Here is a 25,519-nt window from a genome sequence, read left to right on the forward strand (position 1 = left end):
AAGAAGACGTGTTGCGTCAAGCTCGTTTTGTATATTGGGACCAACAGTGCTGCCGCCTTGAATCGCCATGGTGCTCTCTACGGGGTCACCTCTGGGATAGTGATTGCAAGCAGTATTGGTGAGTGGTCTGATAGTGTTCTGGGTAATAATGTGGCCATCGATGTCCAACCCAGCACCCCCCTAGATACCAACCACATATCATTTCTAGAGTGCATGTCATGGACAGAGGAGTAGTAGTTGTATGCACGTTGTGTTCCATGTGTTACGCGCCAGGCGTCTATCAAGCCCAGATCTGCCATGTGTATACTTATTTCACGGGCTGCACCGGTCAGTGGTCTAGGGGTGCACAATGTCCTAGCTAGGTCTAGATCTAGTATGGTGTTGAAATCCCCCCTGCAGATGATTTGGGCAGTTAGGTATTTAGCACAATTTTGGAAGATCTAAGTGTAGTACTCCTAGTTATCTATGTTGGGGCCATAAACATTGGTTAACAATGTTTCAGTGTTACCTAGTTTACTGTGTTCTATCTCGGGAGGATAGCTCAGCGGCATTGTGCTTGCCTTGGAAGCAAGACGATACGGAGCAGCACAGGTTCGATCCCCGGGTCCACTCTTAGAAAGCTCTGGGTATTAAGCGTGTTATAAATAACCTATCATATCATATCATACCTGCCATTGGGGTCACTATCCATCGCAAAGTGCATGAATGGTAGTGTTCTGTGTATCATAATCATGACCCACCGGGCCCTGGTGTAATAAGATGTGTAGAAGTGGTGGGGTCCCCTCCCCGGTGCTAGTTTACTTGCTTGTTCTCCCAATAGGTGTATCTCTTGTAGGAATAGTATACGTTCACTGGTTCTGTTGCCATATACCACCACCTTACGTGCTTTCACCGACATTCCCAGACCCCTAACATTACAGCTCATCAATTTTATCTCCTCTGGGTTCCCATTAGCTATTTTGTCCGCTATACTCTGTTTCTGCTTCCGTATTCCAATGCGTAGTTGTAACTTTACAGTGATATATGGTCGTCTGTCTGTGCAATTTTTCAACTTTAACACCCCAACCGTTTCTCCCTACCCCCGCTCCCAACCTCATAGTTCCCAAAACTTCAACTATGTTGTTCCCCCTCCCTCTCAATCCTGTCCCAACCTCCTCCCTGGGAGCTACCTCATGCACTCGCATGTGGGTGCCGCTTCGGCGGAGTCCGGAGCCAGGCGCCAGTGCCTACTTATTCTTCTTCCCCGGGGTTGGACTTACTTGCATTACTATCTCACGTAATGAATTGTATAAATCGGCATGTTGCAGCTATTGTACAATTATATGGCAGTGACAGTACTATCCTTATATACTTCGCAATAGCTGTGTCAGGCCGCTCTGGTAGGTCGGTCTCCGACTAGTGTCCATTGTGTTGCCTGATCATCTCACTCACTGATATCGCTCCCTTCGAGGGTTTGTTTGTTGGGTATAAGTATATTCGTTTCAACAAATGTGACTGCTTCCTCAGGGAAACGTAAACAAATATGTCCTGGTGTTGCAGCCGCAGTCTGGCTGGATATAACATTGCGTATGGTATCTTGTGCTACCTAAGCATCTTTTTCACTCCCAGGAATGTCCATTGCTCTTGTTGCACTGTTAGTGTGTAGTCTGGAAATATGTGTGGGATATTAATCCTGAGTTTCAATTCTTGCTTATCTCTGACCGCCCTCAACACCTGGTCTCTATCTCTGAGTCATGAATTTGGCTTTTATCGGCCTCGGGTATGCACCAGATTTAGGGTGTGGAGCGAGAGACCAGTGCGCCTGTACCACCACAAACATTGCTGACCATCCTGGGTCTCCGAGTAATTCCTTTAGTAGTTCTTCGACCGCCAGCTCCATCTGGCCCTTTAGTGCATCCTCGGGTACTCCTACTATGCGTATATTATTGCAGAGTGACCTCGCTTCGAGGTCTTCTCATTTCAGTTTGACTATGCCCAAGTCTTTAGCCATATTGGTGACGGTGTTCTGACGTGCTTCAAGGGTGTCTTCAGTCTTGCTAATTCTTGTCTCTGCCTCAGTGATACGACCCATTGCTTTCTCCAGCTGGTTTTCGATCGACGTCACATTATTGTTTATGTCGTCTAGCTTATCGCTAAGTACAGCAAAGCCTTGTTGCATGGAGTTGAAGACTCCCTGTAGATCCATGGGCGGCTGTGTCACCGGTGTCGTGGGTGAGGCCATTTGATCCGTGGGGCTGCTGCTCTTCTCTCTCTCCTTATTTGCTGGTTTTGTGAACCTATCTATTGTTCCTCCTTTCTTGGCTGCAGAACCTTTGGGCATTGCAATGTGTTCAACAGTCTCGGCTCGCCATTGGATGTCGTGGGTGTATGTCGTATACCACTTGGAAAATTCCTATAGCGTGTTCTCCTTTACGTCTGTGGGGTCTGGATAGGGATGTTGTTAGACGGTTTTACACGCAAGGTGTGTTGGGTAGTCTCTCTTATTGTATATTTGTTCTTTAGGCATCTGGGGTCCTTGTATTTGCCCTTTTAGTTACCAGATTAACCATGCCTCCGTTGTGTTAGTGTCCTCTGTCGCACAAATGTTCGTGCCCCGCTCCCGAAAAAATAACTAAAATTGTCCACCGTTTTGGAACATAGTCTTAGCACGCAAACCTTGTCGCCTACCAGCTCCCTCCACAGCTATAGTATAGTCGCTTGGCGTCGAAGCATGGTATCTATCAGTGTCGCAGATCGGGCCTTTGCTCGTAAGTGGTAGGTGCCGGTGTGCCCCGTAGCTTCCAACACCTCTAGGGCTCTGATCAGCGGCTGCAGCGTATTGTACTGCGCACAAACCTGCAGTAGCACCGGGTCATGGACTGCAGGTATCTTGTGGTGGATGCACGGTCCCCGTGGTCAGGTGTGCTGCATATTCTTCACAGTTTATAGTAGCTTCTTGGGGCCCCTCGTGGATCTCAGCGCTCTTCCCTGTACATGCGTCTTTGTTTGATATTTATTCAAACTAAGGGATCTAGTGCAGTGACTTCCTGCGTTGTATTGTTTGTCCACACTGGTTTCAGCTTACAGTTTCGCCTATCAAGCTTGGGTCTTCCATGCGTGCCATTGTGGATGTTTTAGGCTCCATTGCACGTATTAGCGGGAGCGGGGGCATCCGATTTCCTGCGTGGCACACTGTGGCTTCAGGTGTCTTTGCGCTCTGCCTCACACGTGGAGTTCCTGGATTCTGTGTAGGGGCTTAGTGCCCAGCGCTTCTGTTCTTGTATTTCAGCACACAGTCTGACTGCAGCTGCCGTGTGCTGCCTCAGCGCCCTTCGGTTGGCTTGTGGGGAAATGGGCCCATTCCGGTCGTCCTGGTATACGTAGCCTGTGTACTACTTGGGCCTGACAGAGCCGCGTGATAATTCTTGCCTCGTTCAGCCCTGCGTTGTTTTATTTCTGGTCTGCTTTTTATGGTGCCTAATAAGCCCTCCCGTGGTGTCCTCTTTACGGCCCGTCAGAAGTGTGGGACTCACCAGATTGTGTCTCTTAGCGGGCCAATGCCGGGCATCACACGGTCCCTCAGCTTGGCGACTTCCGGCTCATCAGGGCAGGCTGTCCACAACGCGTTGTGCCTCGGACATGGCTGGCGGTGGTGGGGTTGCCTCAGGTGTTCGGTCCTTGCGGTCCAGAGCAGCTGGGTCGGGCTTTGGTGCACCACCAGCTGGCGCGTATCTCGGCAGATGATCACTCTCCGTATTCTCACGTGTTCCGAGCCTTTAGTTGTGTCTTTACTGCATTGCCGGTGGATGGTCACTTGTCCTCTGTCGAACGGTGACCCGTCCCCTAAGGTTGGATGGATCAGGCCAGGCTGTAGGTCTCGTCAGGATCTGCAGAAGTATGCCAGCGCATCAAGTGTTCTTGCGGCCCTCTCGCTGGTATTCGCGGGGCGTGCCGCATCTGCCACTGGTGCCCTCAGAGGAGGCCGCATGGGGTTAGGAGGAAAGATGGCTGAAACTCTGGTCCCCCTTCTTCGATTTGCACAATATTTTGCCCACGGCTAGTCGGGACTTTCCCACAGTGCCTCATGCAGTTTTGCCAAAAAACCTGGCTGTTTTTAGCGAGTTATATGCCTCGGTCCCCGGCTCGCCCGCATAGCTCCCACTGAGTGCTGCATCAGCTATCAGTGCAACAGCACCCTCCCATAGTGAAAGAGGAGTTAACCAAGCATGTAACCAGAGGGGCCAAGCAGTCAAATGATTCTTTAATTTTAGAAGGGGGACAAATATCATCAGGGTATGAAGAGGGTTTGAGACGAGAAACAATGTCAGAAAGGTCAGCTTCACTATTCTCTTTAAAGTTAAAAATAGGGGTGGGGAGAGTTGGGGGTGTATTATTGTGAGCAGAGCTGGGAGTGATATTAGTGGGCCAGAAAGGAGAGGATCGCAGTATTGCAATCTTGTTGCGATGAGAGTTCACTTTGTCACTGAGGCCCTGTTGAATGTCGGAGCACCATTGGTCACTCTTAACCAGGGCAGGGTAAGAATTATCCTTCCCTTCGAAATCCCTAAGAATACTAAATAGCTCTTTATGGGAAGAGGAAGCAGATTTGATGTGTACTTCATAAAAAAATTGTTTGGCAACAGTAATGACTGTCTTGTAATTAGCTGCCACCTTATTATAGAGTGCAAGGGTGCAGTCATTGGTGTTTTTCCGTCATGCCTGTTCTTTTTGTCTCTTGTGTGTTCGAAGAGTCAGGATTTCCTTGGAGAACCAAGATTTCCCCAGAGTTTCAGTTTGAACTGTTTTAACAGATGGAGGATCAAGAATGTTCATGATGGTAGACATAGGGCCTCATTACGAGTCACCCGGTCTGGAAATAACGGTGGCGGTAAACCCGCCGCCACCATTGTTTCAGAACCGGGTGATCTCAAGTTGTGCAGGCGCGAGGTGTCAATCCCGCCAGGTCTGACCTGGCGGTTTTAACACCACCCGCCTGCAGGAGGACGTGGAAACACCGGCACCATCACGAGATGGTGCCGGTGTTTCCACTTCCCCATTCCCATTACACTCAATGGGAATGGGGATTTACCGAAATCTTCCTCCGTAATTCCCGGGTCACCGGGGTCGTAATGCCCCGTTAGTTCCGGGAATCACGGAGGCGGAATGGTAATACGAGTCCGGCGGTAACCTGCAAGAATTTCAGGCACAGTTACCGACGGACTTGTAATGAGGCCCATAATCTCATTGTATTGGTCTACAAGGGTATCCGTGCAGTTAGAATGTAAGAGGTTAGCAAGGAGAGGAGAGGCTAGTTCAGAGACAGCCAGGGGAGTAATTCTGCGGTAGTTCCTTACAGACATTTCAACGTGAGGGTTAATGTTAAGTCTAGCAAATTTTCCAGGCAGGCCCAAAAAGAAGGGAGATAAAGCTATGATCGGACCAAGGGCAGGACATGATGTCGAAATTGTTCAGAAATAGGCGATGAGAGAGAACCCAGTCTAGAACATGACCATCTTTGTGGGAAGGGATCTTTATATGTTATTGGAGGCCAGTAACTTCAAAAGATTAAGCAAGATTAATGGCTTGGTGATCATCCTTGTGAGAGGCCCAAAGATTGAAGTCACCGAGGACAATGACATAGGAAGTGGTCTTTATAAAGTTGCAGAGTAGCATGAGGATCTGTTCCTCAAGATAGATATTGACAATGCAAATAGTGGTGTTAGCATCTATAGGAATTGTTATAACTGTATGTTGGCATTCATCAATAGGCATAGTATGGAGTCTATAGGAGCTAAAAGTATTTTTGATAATAACAGCAGTGCCTCCACCCCTGCCAGAGTCCCGGTCTGTATGAAACAGCTGGTAGCCTGGCGGAGTCGCAGCCATGGCAGCATGGTTAGTAACATTGGAGAGCCTAGTCCCTAAAACAGAGTTCATCAAGTTTTTGAATACATATGAGATCAGCGACCTCGTCAGCGTGTTTGACCAGAGAGCGCCTGTTCAAAACCCCAACACGCAGGTGAGGGTTGGAGGAGTGCCTCTCAGCGGAGGAGATCATGGTAGATAGTTTAGGGTAAGCTAAAGAGTGGGGTAGTCGGAAGAGCGGAAAGGTAAACATACCCTGTATAGAGGTTATAGGAACGTCCTATGTATGGCCCAAGGAAAGAAAGAAGAAGTACTCAGCGCCAGCTGCTCTTACCTGAAAGTATAACCTAACACCGAAAGGGTGAGGAAGACCCAAGAGTGCGAGAGTCCTGCCAAGACGAGAGGTGGACCAGACACGGACCGGCACAGACCGGCCTCCCTCATGCACCAGCGCTCACGCTCACGCTCCTGGTTGCAAAATATGAGACAAGATACTACAAAGTAGATGGGAGATGTAGTTTTTTCACCTAACACGATCTGCTAAGATGAGGGAGAAGAGAAAAGCAGCTTGTGTAGCGAAGACAGAGTTGCAGGTAAATCAATGAAATGTAACAAACTTACCACGATCAACACGGCAATAATAGTAAAATGTAGTACATTTTAATTATATAAAAATTTCATAAGAATAAAAGCAGAGTTTAAACACATGAGCACTATACACAGTCACATTCAATCAACAGATGATGGTGAGGAGTAGGCTAAATATACCGGCACAGGCCGGCCTCCCTCACGTGCCAGCGCTCACAGACCTGGTCGCAAAATATGAGCGACAAGAAACTACAAAGTAGATGGGAGATGTAGTTTCCGCATCTAACACGATCTGCTAAGAGGAGGGAGAAGAGCTAAGCAGCCTCTGTAGCGAAGACAGAGTTGAAGGTAAATCAATGAAATGTAGCAAACCTACCACGATCAACACGGCAATAATAGTAAAATGTAGTAACATTTAATTATTGAAAAATATCATAAGAATAAAAGCAGAGGAGACTTGTCCTAGGGCACTACGACCAAGGACAGGGTGATGGCTGGGCAGAGGCTCAGCATGAAATTCGTGCAGCTGCTTGCAGATTCCGTAGGTGGTAATATCTAATGTAATCATAATAGTAGAGCAAAGCACGCTCTGGAGGATAACTACACTGTGTGCTATTACAGCAGATCTGTAGATGTACAGACTGGATGAAACAAATGATCACTACTTTGTGTCAACATCTGGTTAGTGTTGTATATTCATTATGTAAGAGAGAAGAAAGTAAGAGGCTATGCTGAGTGGATGGCGTAGCAGGCAGAAAACTGGCCAAACTAGGTTGAATATTGTATTTTGAGGCCATATCACTTTCAGGGTAGCTGGCATAAAGCAACAGGTTGATCAGATAAAATGTCAAGGAGTTTGGGATCAGCTCATGGGTTGAGCACCAGTTGCACAGATGCATGCTACGAGCAGGTTACAGAAACTCGGTTTGCCATCAAAATCATTTGGCCATGTGATCATGTACATTTTCAATAGTGTTCGCTCGTCATAATGATGCACCTTCCCCAAAAGAATGAAATATAGTTGACAGTATGAGATTTAGATCCATTAACCTGAACCTTGCAGAAAAACGGGAAGTATGTAGTGTTTACAGTAGCAATACTGTACTTATGCATTATGTATCAACTTACATTTTTAGGAATGGAATTGTAGGACTGTCTTTCAAAAAATAAAGTTAACACATACTGGTCTTTGCCCTGCGGGATATAGTTAGCTTAATACAAGTATCATTCAATTACATGTGATTTGCAATTATTTGAAAAAGAAAACATTTTCTTGCTTAAGACTCCCATACAGGCCTTGAGCACTTTTAAGAGAGGAAGGGATGATTATGGCTGAGCTCTCTCCACAAGCCCCTTTCCACTTGCAGTGAACAGAGAAAAGAGGGTGGAGAGAGCCCTGGGGGAGAGAAATTCATGGTGAACTGTGCTTCCATTGAACATGGTAATTTAAGTAGCTAGTAAGTGTCAATTTAATTAGCAAACCTACATAATTGCCTAACAAATTGCTACGTGACACTCCTTATTGTTTGTCTTGTTAGGTTGTAATGATCTATATTCTCTATTAAGAAGGAAGTCAATCTGATCAACAACTGTATAGCTGCATGCTAGACAAGACACTGTGATGGAGCCACATGTAGGGGCCCTGCAAGAGAGGACAGGAGGACTCTGCAGTCTTGAGGAACCCATCCGCTAATGTGACCCCAGTGTTTGTATATGGAGGATCCCTAGAATCCACTCAACCACCTCAAACCCCTCGAACAGGGGATCTCATAATGCCCCCAAAGGAAGACCCCTACTTTACCCCAGATGCAATAGCAAATATGTGGTCGATGGGATTGTATGTGCATGCCAAAAAATGTACATCGGGAGCATGATAAAACCCTTAAAAATAAGACTCCTTGAACATCTACGAACTATCAAAAACAATGATCTTCAATATCCACTTTTTACACATTTCATTCTGCAACACACTGAACAAGATATGGAGAAAATCAGATTCCTGGGATTGGAAAAAGTGGATTCACCACCGAGAGGTGGTAACAGAGAACTCCTATTAAGAAGGAAGGAATCAGAATGGATATGCAATATGGACACCAGTGCATCTGGCCTCAATTCGGAACATGAAATGGCGTATTGGCTTTAGAATAAGCAATACTGATACAAGCTTTATTTAAAACATTGTTGCCATCTGCAAATCGATTGTTGACTTAGGTACTTATTTAGGTACTTAGGAAAATGTATGTTCAACAATATGATGCATGTCTCCTTGTAACTCTATATATGTTTTCTATACAACTAATGCTTTTTTGTTCTTATAGTCAACAGACAGCAGACTGTGCATTCTACTAACAAATCTATCAAAAGAACTTGGATGATATTCGTTCATCTCTAATAGTATTCCCCAAATTAGTAACCAAGGTAGCCATAGACCTATATATATCAAACAAATCGTTCTTAGAGATTAATCACTAATCTCTATCACAAAATAAATCTTACATAGAGATTAATCACTGAGCGTAAAACAACCCCAAAAAGAAGCATAGTTGATGGTACACAGAGCAAACAAATTTTGCAATAAGAAGCAATTTACACATAATCAGCATAACAAACAAATGCTTTTTCCCAAAAAATGCTTTTTCTTAAATATGAGCACTCTTTTTTTTTTAGATGCGTTACCTTAAAGTGGCCGTATTATGTGGTTATAAATGGTTTAAAAAGCATTGAAACAAACAATAAGGTAACCCCCTGACCAGCAACATTAAAACATGGCCGCCGCACGCAGAAGCGTGATGACGTCACGCGCTAACATGCGCGATGACGTCATTTCCGTTGTATTTTTGTCACGTATAAAAAGAAACAAAATGCGAGTTGGACTCTGCGCAGGAAGGACGGTGAGGACAATCGCATCCTGGAAAATACAAGAATCAAGGTAAGGGGAAGGGGATGCTTGCAGCAAAATCCAATCTCCACCACCTCCTCTTTAACTTTTCATTAACTTTTTTATTTTTTGGTGAAATCAGCCATGTAACTAACTGATAATGGGGTATAGTTTATTAAATTTTGTAAAACTATCTCGAGTAAATGGAACCAGGGCCAACATTGGCAAATAACCAAGTGATGAAACATTTTGTGTACTACTACTGTAGAAATTAATTGGTTGGACCTGCCATGAACTTTACTGCCAATGGGGCACATATTGTAAAAATGTATAGAATTCACTTTAAATTGGCAACAAAAGACATTGGGCCCCATTATGACCCTGCCGGTCCGGAAACAATGGTGGCGGTAAAACCGCCACCACCGTTGTTTCCGGACCGGCTGATTCCGAGTTCTGCAGGCAGGAGTAACGCCACCCGCCTGCAGGCGGAAATGGAAACACCGGCTCCGTCATAGACGGAACCGGTGTTTCCATTGTCCCCATCCCCATGGAGTCCTGTGGGACTCCATGGGAATGGGGATTTATGGAATTCTGCATCCAGAATTACTGAGTCACTGGGGTTGTAATGCCCCGGTGATTCCGGCAATCACAGAGGGGGAATGGTATTTTGGGTCTGGCAACAGCCCGCCGGTTTTTCCCGCCACGGCTACCGCCGGACTCGTAATGAGGCCAAGTGAGTTATAAAACTACTGACTATTATTGTAAAAACTAACAGACCACACCACCCCGTCCTTTCTAAAAAATAATGACATGCACATGTTTAAACAAGAAAAAAACATAATGATAATTGAACTCATGGCCACACATTTACTTATTGGAAATTACCTTATCACAAGAAGGAGTAATTTAACCAGTGCCACAGCACAAAGCGGATAGAAGGAAATCATAAGAGCATAATTTTAAAAAACAACTGAACAGGGTAAGTGCATAAAGATCTGCAACACTATTGACAATGTATAATCAGATGCAACACACATGTGTAACAGCAAATTTGACAATATGTATATTCTTCCTTGACAGTTTCTCTCCTGAGGAACCATGGAGATATATCCATGGAGAAACACGATAGAGATCAATATGGGAATACATTTTTTTCACAGGTGAACACTCCCATTTTGTTTTCCGCAGTGCAACGCACGTATGGCGATCGTCCTGGAGGCAACCTAAACTTTCCATGCCACCTTCATGCAGCAGGGTAAGCCCCGTCTGTACCAAATGGGGTCAGATTTTTAGCTATTTATTGAGCCTTATCAAGAAATATCCCAGATACAGAACACTTGTAATTTTTGTTTTGAACTTTTATAGATACGTGGCACAGGCAGTGAGGAATCGCATCCACTATTTCCGTCCTGATGAAGGCTATAACACTTAAAACTGATCAAACGCAATAGGCTGAAACACTTTTGTGTCGACTTTCTTCTTTGTTTAAGTGTACCAATAAGGCAAAAAAAATCATATGTTTTCTGTATATTGTTTTATTGTAACACCTTGATAACGCAAGGTTTTGTATGTTCAATAGTCACCAGATGATTGAAAAATGTACTAGATGTCTCAACATTTAGTTCTATGTGGAATGTGTTAGGCTCACTGTGCCCTGATGGTATGTTACATTATTCATGTCATGTTACTTTACATTTGTTTGTGTAAATACACAGCTATTGTTATTTTGAGAAATTGACTTAGTAGACGGTCTCTTCTTTCATAAGTGTGGTTCTTTTCGGATTCGCCCTGACCAATTGTTTTAGATATACTTTATAGAGATGCCACTTAACTTCGTTTCAGTGGTTTTGGCCAGTGTACTATGTGTCACTGTTTGAAGGACAGCCACTGTGTAGAATTGTTTGGATCCCTTGAAATCATATTGATGGTCAGTATGTGTCTTCAGCATCCTTCATCGTCACTGGAGCATGAGCTAGAGAAACGTTTGTTTTGTATCTTGATCGTGCATGGTCAGAAGTGTATACACTGGAGAGACCCTATCTACGGAAGATGATCCTTAGCTTCTTCTTGCTTCATTTCTCCCAAGCATCCTATGTCTGCTGCTCCATGCCTGCTTATGATGGCAAAAGATTTATACTGCCAACCACTTTGCTCGTTCTTCTATCAGACTTTATCCTTCCTCAAAAAGCCTTGCTTCTTTTCTTTTCTTGCAGTTTTCCTTGGACCTGAGAGTCTTCTTATTTTGGGCTTGGACTGCCTACATTCTGTGACATAGATACCCATAGGCCTACTTGCTATTCTAAGCTACATGTTCCTACAAATATTCCTGTTGCATAATGTGACCAATTGCAAGACCGATTGTGCTCCAGAGCAATGACCAGTGCTTTACAAGAAATATGAACAAACATAAAGGCAGTTGAATTGGAAAATGAAGGTCTGTGGTGTCAAGTGAAAGATCTTCAAGCTCACATATGAGGAGCAATAGAAAACTTGAGATGCTGATCTGTGTTTAATAAAAGTGATTTTATTAGACCAAAATGCTGAGCTTGCAGTAAGGTGGGTCAGAAAGTGGGCGCTTCTCCTTAAAAGAGCGTGAGCATTTACGGAGAACAGAACAAGTGCAAGGGATGTTCATAAAGCTCATTATCAGTCCAGACATTTCACTTTACAAATATTTGTTGTCCGCATGGGATTCTCTTGAATGCATTATGGCAAAAAGAAGCCATTCACAGTTCTCCTGGTTTGCAAATCCAGAACTTCTTTAGAGTTGTTATTGGCAAACACTGGCTATCTGGGCTGTTGCCTGAGCTTCGCAAAGATTGGCCCTTCTGGGCTGAGGCCCTTTGACACCGGGAGCTGATGTACCTTCTAGGCAATGGTTGCTTTGTTTCCAGATGACATGTGATTTGTGAGCTGGTCTCTGGCTCTAGTTAGTCATAAGACTACTAGAGGCTCTGGTCTCACAGGAGCGCATGACTGGTTCAGCTTTCTCAGTGAGTACTCTTGACTCAGCTTCTCAATATGCCTTCCTATCTCAAATTTGAAGAGAATATTCTGGACTTGAGTTTGCAGTGAGCCCTATGGGCTCAGGTTCTCAATTACCTTTTGACTTGCTGGGCTTGCTAGTCCCACTAAATTGCAGACTATGGCTCCCGGCTAGACTAGAACTACTTTTCTGAGCATCTCTTTGTTTCTAGCTGTCAATTCTTCTTTTTTCTCTTTGGTGGGCTTGCCAGTCCACCAGAGCTCCCGGCTAGACTGTTTTGAATCTCCTCACTATCTATTGGCTTCTCTTTGGGCCCTAGGCTTTGGCCCTTCCAGTACCTGATCTCAGCGCCACAAAGATTTCAGCTGTACTAGCCATGGTACCATAGTTACTCCCCGGTTCTGGCCCCACTGGTCTCGCCTTCCTCCTCTTAACACCCCTTCCACCCTATGATCCTCTTGCTTGGCCAATGTTGGGCACTAACTTTCAACCATATTGTACACTATCACACCTTTCCTCGAACTTCATACGTCCTATGACAGTCCTTCAACACCTTCCTTTCCCTTCTCTCCCTTCCTTCTCTTGCCTTCTTCCTGCTTAGACACTCTCTCCATCTACCTGCACACTACCAACACATCTGCAAAACACCTCACTCTGATTTAGTTGTACATTCACCCCACCGCACAAAAATGTGGATCTTCTCGAGTGCTTACATTCGCCTCCCAGTGTCTCACCTCTTACTCAGTTTGTTGCTGCTTTATCTATCTAGCCTAAATTTAATTATCCAGGTCTTTCATTTCACCATGTTCTGTGTCTACTTTCCTATCCCTCCTTCTGTCCTCTGCATGAGGTATCTCAAGGGTTTGTCTACTACACTTGCTTTAGTCACTCTATCCATTTTATCACAGCTAGCAACACTAATTGAAACACTCAGAATCTGATTCCATATTTCTTTATTAACAACATGTCTGCTCATAAACACTGCACACAATGCAGAAACACAAACAGGTAATGTAAATGTATTAACTTTTTATTTCCTTCCTGGCTAAAATATTCTTGTTCCCACAGTTACAAAGCAGATACTTCCAATTTGGCACCAATTAGCACACATTGCCATACTACTTAACCTACATCATTCAGGTTTAAGTAAAATGTGTGATAAGTGTGGGAATACAATTGCCTTTTGTGAATTGGGTGTGTGGTAAGTCAGACATAGGAAACAGAAAAGAGGACATGGTTCAACAAAGGAAACCTCCTCTAACCCTATTTCTATGAAGGAGTCCGACTCTACAAAACAACAAACGAGAGCTTGTCAGGATGTCTTACAAAATAAACTGTCCTCCATTGAAATCGATTCTAGCCTACAAACTAACAAGGAAGGAAGGAAGGACTGACTGACTACTTCCCCTCGTTAGCAGTGATAGAAGTGCACCAAACAAGTAGTGGAACTGTGACTCCGGCGGGGACAGAGTAGAAAATAAGAGATCAGCCTGCGACCCCTTTTTCAAGGGATGTTTTCATGCTGGTTGACAGCTAATTGAGTTGAAACGGATTTCAGTTGAGCTCTAACTGTTATCTGGTGGTAAAATGGAGAAGTGCTTTAACTTCACAAAGAAGGGTTCCCGAATGGTGAAAATGGCTGCAAAAAGTAGTGGAGCTGTTAACAGTAAAACATAAAAGTAGGGGAAGGCCACTGGCTTTCTGACCCCCACTAAAGAGTTCTTACAATCTTCTCCATTTCTGGATTAAGTATTAAAAAGTTCTAAACAAAACAAATGTCTTTCAGCCTCTTTTAGGTCAAGACAATGTCCTCATAATGTACTTCAGACAGTCTTTACTTCATTCTGTCTCCTGGGAAATCTCTCATGGGTCTGGATTGGCTGATAGCTACAAAAGAAACAAAGTTCCTTCCTTGTCTTATCTCAATGTTTCACAATCACATTCACAGCATTCTCTGGACTTGGTCAACCATGTTTGGCGTGTCCTTTAGTTCAGCCCCTCAGGATAACTGGTTTCTCAATCCTGGGGTACTCTTATACTCAGTCTAGCATGGGCTATGGGCCTGCTCAGTGCTGCTTGGTATCTTGCCTCACTAAACCCCTCCTAGAGTATTTTTATGTTCTGCCCCATTTTGGCCATGGGCCTGTTTGGCCCTGTTCGGTAGCCTGCTTCTTTCAACACCCTCCTGGGTTTTCCTATGTTCTGTCCAGTGTGGGCTACGGTGTTTCCTCACAACCCTCCACCCGTTCTTGGTTCCACATCAGAAACATCTTCCAGCTGCGGTGTGCCTATTTGGCTTTGGCATCTCTAAACAGGCCGACTGTGGTTTGCACGGTTGCATCTCTCTTGGCGATGGCCTCATTTCTAGGTGGATGAGCGCTGGGCAACTCTTTGGCAGGATGTCAACCCGCTGCACCTGGTGGGACCTCGGTTCGTTCATCTGTGGCGGTTTTGGGCTCTCTGGGTTCTCTGCCCATGCAGCGGCAATCCACAGGCTTTGTTGACTCTTTGTCCTCCATGTTAACGACGTAGTTCTTCCTTCTTCGGAGGGAGAGCCTCCCTCCTCTGCGCAGATGCACAGGCCAGTGTTTCTCGTGCTCTGGCTACTTTTCTCCCCTATCACTTCCTTTTCATGATATTTAAGATCCTCTCTTTGAGGCAAGCGAGAAAGCATTAGTGCGGGTCATCATCCGAAGGCGGTAACAAGTACATGTCAGAAACCAAGCCATCCACGTTAAAGGGTACTTGTATATGGTTACCTTGTCAAACACCCATGTAAACCATAAACATCGAGGATTCAGATGTAACAGTAGGTTGGATTAATTGTTATTTGTGCATTCTTTGTCCCCACCGGGGGATCACACCCACCCTGTACCCTAAGGAGAGATATGTGGAGTGGGCTCTCCTCTCGAGTGCCAAAGGGGTGGGCTCCCTCTTGGGGAGAAGGACCAAATTCTCAGGATTCGTTACTGGGGTTATTGACGCCGATGTTTATTATGCCTTTTCCAGGCATACAAGAGCTCATGCCTCAAGTCCAGATACGTGCAAACAGACCTGCTATGTGCAGATGTTGTCCTTTGCACTACGATATGCGAAAGGAAGTGTGAGTTATCTGAGGGCGTCCTCACTTCTTTCCCCAAGATATCCTCCTCCCATGTGGCCAGGAAAAGGCCGTTGCTACTGGATCCTGACCGTGGGGGTGGAAATGCAAGGGGGACTACCTTGATGGAGGAGACTTGGGGAGAGGAGGTGAGGCCCCCTAGGGTGAGACGCAGTATCCCCCATTTCCATTTCATAATGAGTCTGCCATGTCCCAGGCCTTTATAGGCTATTGTCAGTCCCTTCCCTTTTTTTCCCATAAATCATACCCCAATAGACACCAGTTAGGAACTGGGACGAGGAAGAGACAAAACAGAGTAAAACATTCTCTTTCTATTGACTCACGCACGTACACACACACCAGTTAGGTACTGGGAAGAGGAGGAGGCAAGCAAGAGCAATGCAGAAATCCCAAGCTAGCAGTGAGCGGTCTAGTCCTTTTTGGACCAATCAACCTGGCGGAAAGTTTAAAAGCAGCAGGAATGGGTAAAATGGTGGCAGCTGTGGAAGCAGATCTACAGACGGTTGGAGGAGCGCAGACCTCTATGGGAAGGCGGCGTGGCAGATGGAGTGCTCGAGAACCCCAGTTAGATGCATAGTGGATGCAGCGGGAAGCAAGGCTGAAAGGAAGCTGGAGGCCTGTGCCGGACTATGGAAAGGGAACTGGTTCGACAAGGCAAAGCTTCGGAGGGAGGCCCAAGCTGCGAGAGACACATCAGTGGCAAGAGCAAAGCCACAGAGAGCTGCTGTGGAAACAGAGTGAGGCATGGCACGAGAGAGCGAGAGAGCTTGTGGCGGCCAGAAACCTTGTAAACCTAGGCAGCGGGACACTGGGATGGCAGGCGAGCATGTCAGACCTGTGAGAACTTTTGAATACCGATCCAAATGAAAGCAACCACTTCTGAATACTGAGCCAAATGAAACCAAGCACTTTTAAATACCAATCTGAATGAAAGCAAGTGTTGTTGAATTCTGATGCGAATGAAAGCAGCTTTGTGGAATCTAACGCTATAAAGGAACTGTGTAGTCTGAGAGAACAAGCATTGGCAAGAGCCATAGGAACATGTGAAATTGCAACAAGCGAATAGTGTCACCAAGCAATGGTAAAGCATAAGGAGGATGTGAAATGAGAATAAACCGACAATCACTGTAGAGTTCAAACAGTGGCAACGTGCATACAAGGAAGCAGTGGCAAGTAAGATGTGTCAGTTGTGTAACCTGTAAAGGGTGGACCGTGTGGTCCAATAACTGCACCTAGACCGAGGACACCTACCTATCGAAAAGCCACTTAAAATACCCGCAAGGAAACTTGTGATTGAATATAAAGGACATTTTGTGTGAACTGAAATTAAGGAATTGTAATTTGTGAAATTAGTGACAGGTAACCAAACCAGAAGAGCTGAGACGCATCACAAAGAATCGTGTTTTGAAGACGTTGAAAGACTTGAAAGCTTGGGGGAAGGGACCCCTTTGCATTGTGCACTATCTCGAACCTTGGGCAAGGGAACCCCTTTGCAAACCAAGAGCTGGTTGAAGCTCTGACCTGTTATTTGAACAGTGATCATTTTGATGCTGACATCCCTATGCATTGTATACAAATGGATGTGAGGGCAAGTATAGGTTTTTGGACACAGACAGACATTTACTTTGGACTTCCTGACATAGACTAACCTTAGTTTTCATTTAGGTTGGGAAATCCCAAATGAGCATAGGGCAAGTTAGGCCTTTTTCCAACCTTTTTTTCTGTTTAATAAGCAGATGGAATCCACATGATTTACACCAGCATGACAAAGTCATGCTGGTGTAAATTCTGTCACATTTCTATGGTGGAGATGATGGGGAGGCGGAAATGCCCCGTCTCCACATACAAGTGGATGATAATGAAGTGTGGCATAAAATGCATAAGTAAAATGTTCACGCATGTACTTTACACATGCATTTTATGCTACGCAAGGCTCAATGAGTCCCCACTGTAACGTAATCATATGTAAGGAAAAACCTTTGTGAGTTGGTCTCTAAGTTTGCGGACTCGAGAGAACATCACTGTGTAACCAATATTAAAATTACAACAAAGCATACCTTTGAAGAACTAAGCTGACGTTTCTTATATTATTGGAAAATACATTCTGCAAACCATGATTGACCCTGTAGCATAGTTACACTGCCTTTTGGCACACGAGAAAAGAGGGCGTGAAAGCAGATGTATAAGTAGTAGAAAAGTGTTTCAAAATTGGATCCCAATCTGGTTTTATTTTGACATTGAACCGCTCAGGCTGTATGCCACTGCAAAGACCACCTCAGGCTTGGCGAAATGGGTATTAAGTTGCAAGCACGCCTTGCTAAGAGTAGACAGCCACTCAGCTGGCGCTGCTAAGGGTGAGCTCCGTAGCTAGCACGGTGCTCCATTGACCACGGAGGCTGCGCCGCAGGCTGGTCAGTGTGTCCATTCGGTGTCCTCGTGGGGTCCTGGATTACAGATGTTGTTTCCCGGATGGAAAGAGCACGGTAACGTTCAACTCCATCGTTGCCATTCTGCATTTCCTCCAGGTGCCTGTCTAGTCTCCTCTGTATATGAGTAAGCCTGTCATGCCCTAAGGAATCAGGGGGAAAGACAAGACACAAGAGGATGCCATTAAAACATCTAACTTGCTTTAATTCATTTCTATCATCATTTTTCTAGCATTTGTTTTCCGTGAGACCATTTGAAGACCTGTTTCTCATTTTGACTATTAGGTGGCGCTGTAAGCTCCACATATAAGCCAACACTACTGTTATAGGAAGTGACGATAGGATGTGAGGAGGGACGCAGACTGTGGGTGTTGTTTGAATTTTTCACTCACCCATTCATGCTGTGACCATTCTGAACAACTATGTGCCCCTCCACACCAAAAACACCCCTCCCCACAGGGATCTTGAACTTTTAAGAGTATACCAACGTTATTTCTAAGTATACGTCTGAAGAAAGGTAAAGGCATAATTGAAGCTGTAAACTAGCTGCTGGCATAGTTCAACTTGATTAACCAACTGTGCTTTCGGCCACTTCATTTATAAGTAATATTTGTGGCCATGCATCGGCTCCTTGCACTGAATTGCTGTTAAGAACAAGGAGTGGCAAAGCCGACAGTTTTGGCTCTTGCATAGACATAGGATATGCATTTGCCAGGTCTTTTGATAACATGCCCAGGTACTTACACCATTTGCTGGTTCTTGCCGTCTAATGCCCAGTAGCACCACTATGACAATGCCTGGAAAATGCTTATCTCATGTGGTCTCCTGTGAAATACAGGTGGTGCGAACAGCACGCCTGCAACACAGAGGCAGCGGTCTGTGGGGCCCAGGCCCTGACAGACTGGTCAAATAGTGGTGTGCCAGTATGGACAGTTGTTATGACCACTCCTTTGGTCATAGGTTTCATTCATCAAGGGCACTCAGGATACTCAGGACAAATTCTCTTAGTGGTTACTTTAAAGGATTCTTAGTTACAGGATCAGATGTCATCAGATAATTGAGATATCAAGAGGAACAAGGGACAAGAGCGCACTGGCTCCCACCACCCAGGCTCACATATTCTAACTGCCTGGGTTAGAACCAATTCAACTCCAAACATTCCAACCTCACACTCCACACTCACAACCTACATTCTGAAGATGACATCAGTCCTAGCACCTCACACATTCAGGAAGAGGGCCAACCCTAACAACAGTCTAGTCTGAAACTGTGGAAGGTGACAAAGGAACCATTTATGTGGGCAGTACTAGTTCTGTTTTCATATTTAAAGAATGATGAGTTGGTCAATTTGCACCATATAATTCTTAATAACAATCAATGCAGTATATCTACAACAACACAATCAAAACCACATACAAACTGCCACAGTAAAATATTCATTTATGCCATTCCATGATGAACAGTGCCTAAATCATATATAACTCCTGCCCTAGCACTCATCAATACATGAATTGAATTGATATTTTATTTCTATCGCGCTCATACACAAGTGTTTCAGAGCGCGACAAGGCAAGGGACGGGAACAGGGGAGAAAAAAACAACTATCTTACTAGGCCGGGTGACATTGAGAACGTGCAAGTGCATGGGAGAGGGGAAAAGTGCATGGAAGGGGGAAGAAGTGGAAAGTGCGGAGCAAAGGAGAAACAGATAAATAATAACAAATAAATAAATAATAAAGGCAACAAACAGTGGTAGTGCAGCCAGCAAGTGGCAAGTGCTCGGTTTAAGGCAGCAGACAGGGTAGGTCTGATAAGTGCAGAAAGAAAAAGGGGGGCACTGTATGGGTACAGATACAGAGCCCAGTGGAAGGGGTGGCCCGGAGGCAGTGCGGGGGGTGGCAGGGTGAGCAGGTACCTGGGCCCAAAGGTAGAGGGTGGCCAGGTGCACGGTGCCGGGAGAGAACAGATCAATTCAATTCATATTACTTAAATATAACACCTAAAATCTACCTTTTACACTTTTCATTACCATGAACGTTTATTTAATTACCCTTCTCCTTGTTCTCCATGCAATTTTCAAATATTGTGAAACTCCCCACAGTTCTGCACTGGATTCAATTTTAATACCGAAAGTGAGGGCCTCCTAGACGTTTTAATATTATTTCCAAATATCGGGAGCGGATACTTTTTCCATGTGCAGCTACAAGGTCTTTCCAGTGCGAAAGACACAGTTTGCATTCAGTTGAACGCTATTTCATTTTCTCACAATAACTGCTAAGGGCAAGATCCCTAGGTGAAATTTCAGGTAGAGAAGTCTGGCTGCACTGTCCTCGATAGCTGACAGGTATATCTCTTGTCCCAGTACCCTTTTCTTCTCAATATATCCTCTAATTCTTCCAGTGTGTGGAATTGTTGCTAATTCCCTTGCATAGAACCATTCCTCATAGGCATTTTTGAAAGCAGGCCTTGAAGGAAATTAGAGGCCCTCTGGACCCTGAGCGTTGTCCCAAAGAATGTTTAAGTTCAGGTCCATAGCCGTTTTTTTTAATGTACTTTATATAAACCCGTTTCCTTGCACATGCCAGATTCAAAATGCCTTTGCAATCCTGCCTGTATGGGACAAGAGAATCCCCGGTCTTAGGTTTGTTATAGAAGAGGAGTGGTCTAAGTTGAGCCTTCTCGATTATAACTTGTAAACCAAGTTCTACATATAGGGGGAAGCTAGCAGTGCTTTTCAGTAGATTCAACAAAGACCTCAAAACTTCAGTTCTCCTTTCCCCAGTAATTTGAGATTTCCAGAACCCCAGACTTCAGCTCCATACAAAGCAGTTGCTTGCGCCTTAGCCTGATACATTTCTAGGTTCTGTACTACTGCTTTCCCTCCATATCGATTGGCAAAGGAATTTTGGGTCTCTCCATACCTAGATAATTGGAGGTTGCTCTTAGCAATCTGTTTGCCCCGTAGGCCTTTCTCTCCTATACAGACACCAAGGTAGTCGTAATAATCAACTCTAGCTAGCTGAGAGTCTCTCAAAAGGAGAGTATTGTTTTTTTGCTTCCTTGTTGACCACATAAAATGCTTTGTTGTATGTTGATCTTAAGGCCCAATCATTCCGCTTCCAAATCAAATGAGGTCAGAAAGTTGTTGAGTCCCGCTGGTGTTTTACTAATTAAAACTGCATCATCTGCGAAGAGGAAGATTCCTATTCGCTCTCCTCATAACCGAGGTGTGCCCATAGAAATTCTACTGAGAAAATTAGCTAGATTATTAATATATGAAGAGAACTGCAAGGGGGACAGATCACACCATTGCCTCACTCCACGGTTAACAAGAAACCTTGTTGTGCACTCTCCTCCCGCCCTATATCTTACCCGGACAAAATAATACTGGTAAAGGTTTGCGATTGCTGTGACCAGATTAATTGGGGCACCCATTCCAAGTAGATGGTTCCAAAGTTCTTCCCTAGAAACCGCATCAAATGCTGTATTAAGGTCTATAAAAAGTCAAAAGTAAATACAAGGTTTGGCCGTGTAGCCCTGAAAATTTCTGTTGGAACAGGTATAACCAAAATACTTGGTCTAACGTGCTAGTACCTGGCCTAAACACAGCTTGCAGATTTGAGAGTGCTTGATTTTCATCAAACGAAAAATTCAATCTTTGGAGCAGAATCTTGCCATAAATATTAGCACCAGCATCTAATAATGAAACTGGTTTATAGAATATTTAGAAGCAATATTCTGGTCACCTTTTTTTAAAAGATTGTTACAATCTCTGCTTCTTTCCAAGTGTGTGAAATGTGATCATGATTAGTAATAGCATTGATCAGTTTATGCAAGAAGGAGATCCAAATCAGTAGGTCACTTCCAAATAAATCAGCATGTATCTTGTCTAAACCTGGGGCCTTGCTCCTATTTTGAGCTGTCAAAGACACCTCTATTTCCTGAGCAGTGATATTCAATGGGGGAGAGGGGGGGGGTCAATAACTGAAGGGAAAATGCACCTTACCAGATAGGATCTGCAACATCAAGATACAGTTCATGTATAGCAGTGTAAAGTGTTTTTCACACATGTGCCTAGTTATGTGGATGTCTATGTTACATGGATTGCTCCCCTTCCCTTCAGCCACTATATTCCAAAAGGAGTCCAAATCATTGTTTTCACAAGCATTTTTTTTAATGTAGCCCATCTACTTACTTTTTCTTTTCCCTTGTCAAACGCTTGCAATCTGTCTTTAGTTCTGTGATTTTCTCACTTTTTTGACCGGTATCAGATTTCAAAGATGAAATTAGTTGAGATTTATGCTGCCTACATTCATTAACATCTCAATTGTCCAGCGCCCGGGTAGAATTCTTTAGTATTTTGGAGCTAACAATAAAGAACAGACTTAAACCTTCACTTAATGAGTCCCAGACAACATTACGGAGCATAGTCATGTAATTTCCCAAGTTACATTCTATAATAGGAAAAATCATTCCATACACTATAGGTACTTTTTTGTTCATTACTATTGTATCCCAATGAACACTTTTCCTAATTGCAATCACTTGGGTATTGCCATCATCAACAGGAGCTTTGAGTCCATTCTTCAGTATTATGAGGCCAAGGGAAAAGGGATGATGATCACTTTCAAGTCTTGGGGTGTCCTGAAATCTTAAGAGTAAATACAAGCTTTCTATATTAACCAACATAAAAGCAATGCAGGATTCAGATCTTGGGGCTGTAAAAATCGTTATCGACACTTGGTCTTCTTGAAATTGACCATTCCAAGCCCACAAATCTCTATTAAGAAGGATTTCAATCAATTTAGCGATATATTTAGTTTGTGGTTGAGCTAAATTGCATAGGACTTCTGGTATGCTCCATATTACATCGGTTTCTATATACATCTATCTACATTGCTCTACCAATTCTAGTTGACAATTAAAATCACCCATCAGTAATATGTGCACTTCTCTATTAATTTCTTCATTTTTCAGGATTTCTATTGGGTTCAACAAATCATCTAGAACTTCCTGTGTTTTATGATTTGGTCTCACATAAAATATAAAACACATGAACAGAATCATAAGTCCATTTTAAAATGTGAAAATCTGCCTGCTCAATTTCTAGTATGGAGAATGTACCCATGACATTGGGCCTCATTACGACTCCAGCGCTGGACCATGGTGCTACTAGCACCATGGTCCATGCCGGAGTCCGGCATGGTGGATGGCGGAATTACCGCCCCATTCCAAGGTGAGTGGGGCGGTAATTCCCCATTCACCATTTGCCCTTCCCCATTCCCATTTTTGCCCCATAGGGCATAATGGGGATGGGGAAGGCGCTAATTACGGCACCGTAAATTACGGTGCCGTAATTAGCACCAAGGTTGCTTAGCGCCCTGGACTTTAACGCCTGCAAAAAGCAGGCGTTAAAGTGTGAATCAGGCGTTAAGGGGTAACGGCGCCGACGGCGCCGTTAAACCCTTAACGCCTGACTTGTAATGAGGGCCTTTGTGTAAGACACACATTTTAAGGCCATCACTTGGCCTGCCTCTTTGTCCCTTCTTGGCTGGAGTCGTGAAACTCAGGTACCCCTACATATAAGTATCAAACTCTACGCAAGTGCCTTGCAAACAGATGATTCCAAAGTTATCATTGTACTCTTGCCAGTCCCCTTCAATTTTAGAAGCCAACCCTGCTATATTCCATGACAGTAACTTTATCATGAGAGGCTTTATAAAGGTACACTCAGGTCCAGGCGCAAAAACCTGCAGCTTCGAACTGATCCTTGAACACTCAACTTTCGAGCAAGAGGGCTACTGGGCTTAGTCTTGTGTTCTTGTAGTGGTTGTCTCATTAATAGATGTAGTTATGCCATTGACTCTAAAATTATCAAAGTTACAGAGTTGGTTGCTTCTATTTGCCAAATTAGAAGGATGGTCCTTCTCATATTGTCAGAAACTAGACAGGGTCTCAGTTGAATACTTGAGTTAAGTGCTGGGTAAGTTCTTTGATCTAATCCCATAAGGCCTTCAGCCAGAAAGTTACTTTTTATGGTCAGCTCTTTTGTATCCAGGAGTTGTGCCGAACTGTGCTGGTGTCTAATGGTATTTAGTATACCTTCTCTTATCCCCTCACATGTCTGATACGGTGTATGCATTTGTTTATTATATCACCTTTCCATTTATATTTCTTATCGCTCAGTCTGTGAGTCGCAGTCATGTGCAACTTATTTTGAGCCTAATATTGAGTGTGATGTCCCAAGGGGTTTCCAGTGATTATTGTGCCATGTGTGCTTTTGTCTAGAAGCCTCAGAGGATCGCATTTCACAGTCGGCCTTGCATCACCACCCCTCTCCACCATCTTAGACTGCTCATTGGAGTAACAATGATGAACCTAAACAATTTGGATGTCGCTTTCCTTCATGCAATGAGCCCTTTGAAACAGTAAAACATCTTATTCTCAAATGCCCTCATTTCAAAGCAATGCGTACTAACCGCCTGATGAAATTTGTAAATATTGATTTTAAGGACTGTTTGCAATTTCTATGGGCCCGCATGATGCAAGGTTTACACAAGCCGTTGATTTATGAATTGGTCAGTCTGTGTAAGCATATCGAAAAAGAGCTGCTTACTTTTAACAATTAGAAACTTTTAACAATTAGAAGATATTTAAGGCATGTGGTGTTACCCTTCTTTTATTTGTAAAACATGAATTGTAAATTGTCATTGTAAATATTTTATTGTTTTAAGATGTGTGTTTATCTCTGTTTTGTAAAGGTTCTACTTTTTGTATTTGAACCATAAACAAATAAAAAAACATATATGTAATAGGTGGTATTTTCTATTGTTTACAGAGTTCATTTTAGTAACTTAGTGCTTGCATCTCCCGGCAAATTTACAAATTCTCAGACACACTTTTGGGCTCAGAGCCTTCTGGATTAGGCAATCTCAACCTATAGGTGCTTCCATCAGGGTAGCTCCTGGGATCAAAAGAGGAAGATGGAGTAGGAACCATCAGGGCCTTCAGATTATTTGATAGAGAATCAGTCTTATTTTGAATATGTAGAAAGTAGGCAATGATCGTATTAATTAAGGGGCCTAATGTTTTACACCCTAGACAAATAATTTCTTTCATAACCTGATTCAAATGAACTATTCCTTTATTCGAAATATCATTGTTTTCATCGAAACGAATGACATTTGAGGGGGCCATTTTCAGTTGGCTTCCTCCGCCACTAGACCCCTTCTGTTCTACTTATGCTTGGCTCGTAATTCATTTATCAGTTGTAGTTTCTTTGAGTATCTCGTGCGAATCCCAGTGATTTGACCGAAGGGGAAATTATCGAGGCTGAAATATCCGAAAACGAAATGTTCGAATTACCAAAAGTTCGAACACTTTGTTTTTGGACATTTCAGCCCGATAATTTGCCAAAACACAAATTCTCTCACACACACACACAATACACACACACACACACAAACACACACAACACACACACACACACACACAACACACCCATAACACCCCCCACCCACACCCTCAGCACACCCACCCACACCCACACCACCAACATACACAAACCCCACCTACCTTCACCTTCACGCTGGTTCCTGCAGCGCCAGTTCCCTTTCACTTCTGTGATTGGGAACTGGCGCTGCAGGGTCCTTTTCTTTTCTTTTTTTTTAAACGGAT

General features: G+C 44.0%; 1 protein-coding gene across 1 annotated transcript in view; it reads right to left on the reverse strand.

The window, feature by feature from the left end:
* Positions 1-17,599: 17,599 nt before the first annotated feature.
* Positions 17,600-25,519, reverse strand: part of CCDC110 (coiled-coil domain containing 110) — a 158,814-nt gene continuing 150,894 nt past the window's right edge. The window contains exon 3 of the mRNA XM_069630329.1: positions 17,600-17,986. Coding sequence (XP_069486430.1) covers positions 17,766-17,986 — 221 coding nt within the window. The 3' untranslated portion in view covers positions 17,600-17,765. The remainder of the gene's footprint in view (positions 17,987-25,519) is intronic.

Source organism: Ambystoma mexicanum, chromosome 6q (assembly GCF_040938575.1).
Source record: "Ambystoma mexicanum isolate Mex_15411 chromosome 6q, UKY_AmexF1_1, whole genome shotgun sequence".
NCBI lineage: Eukaryota > Metazoa > Chordata > Amphibia > Caudata > Ambystomatidae > Ambystoma > Ambystoma mexicanum.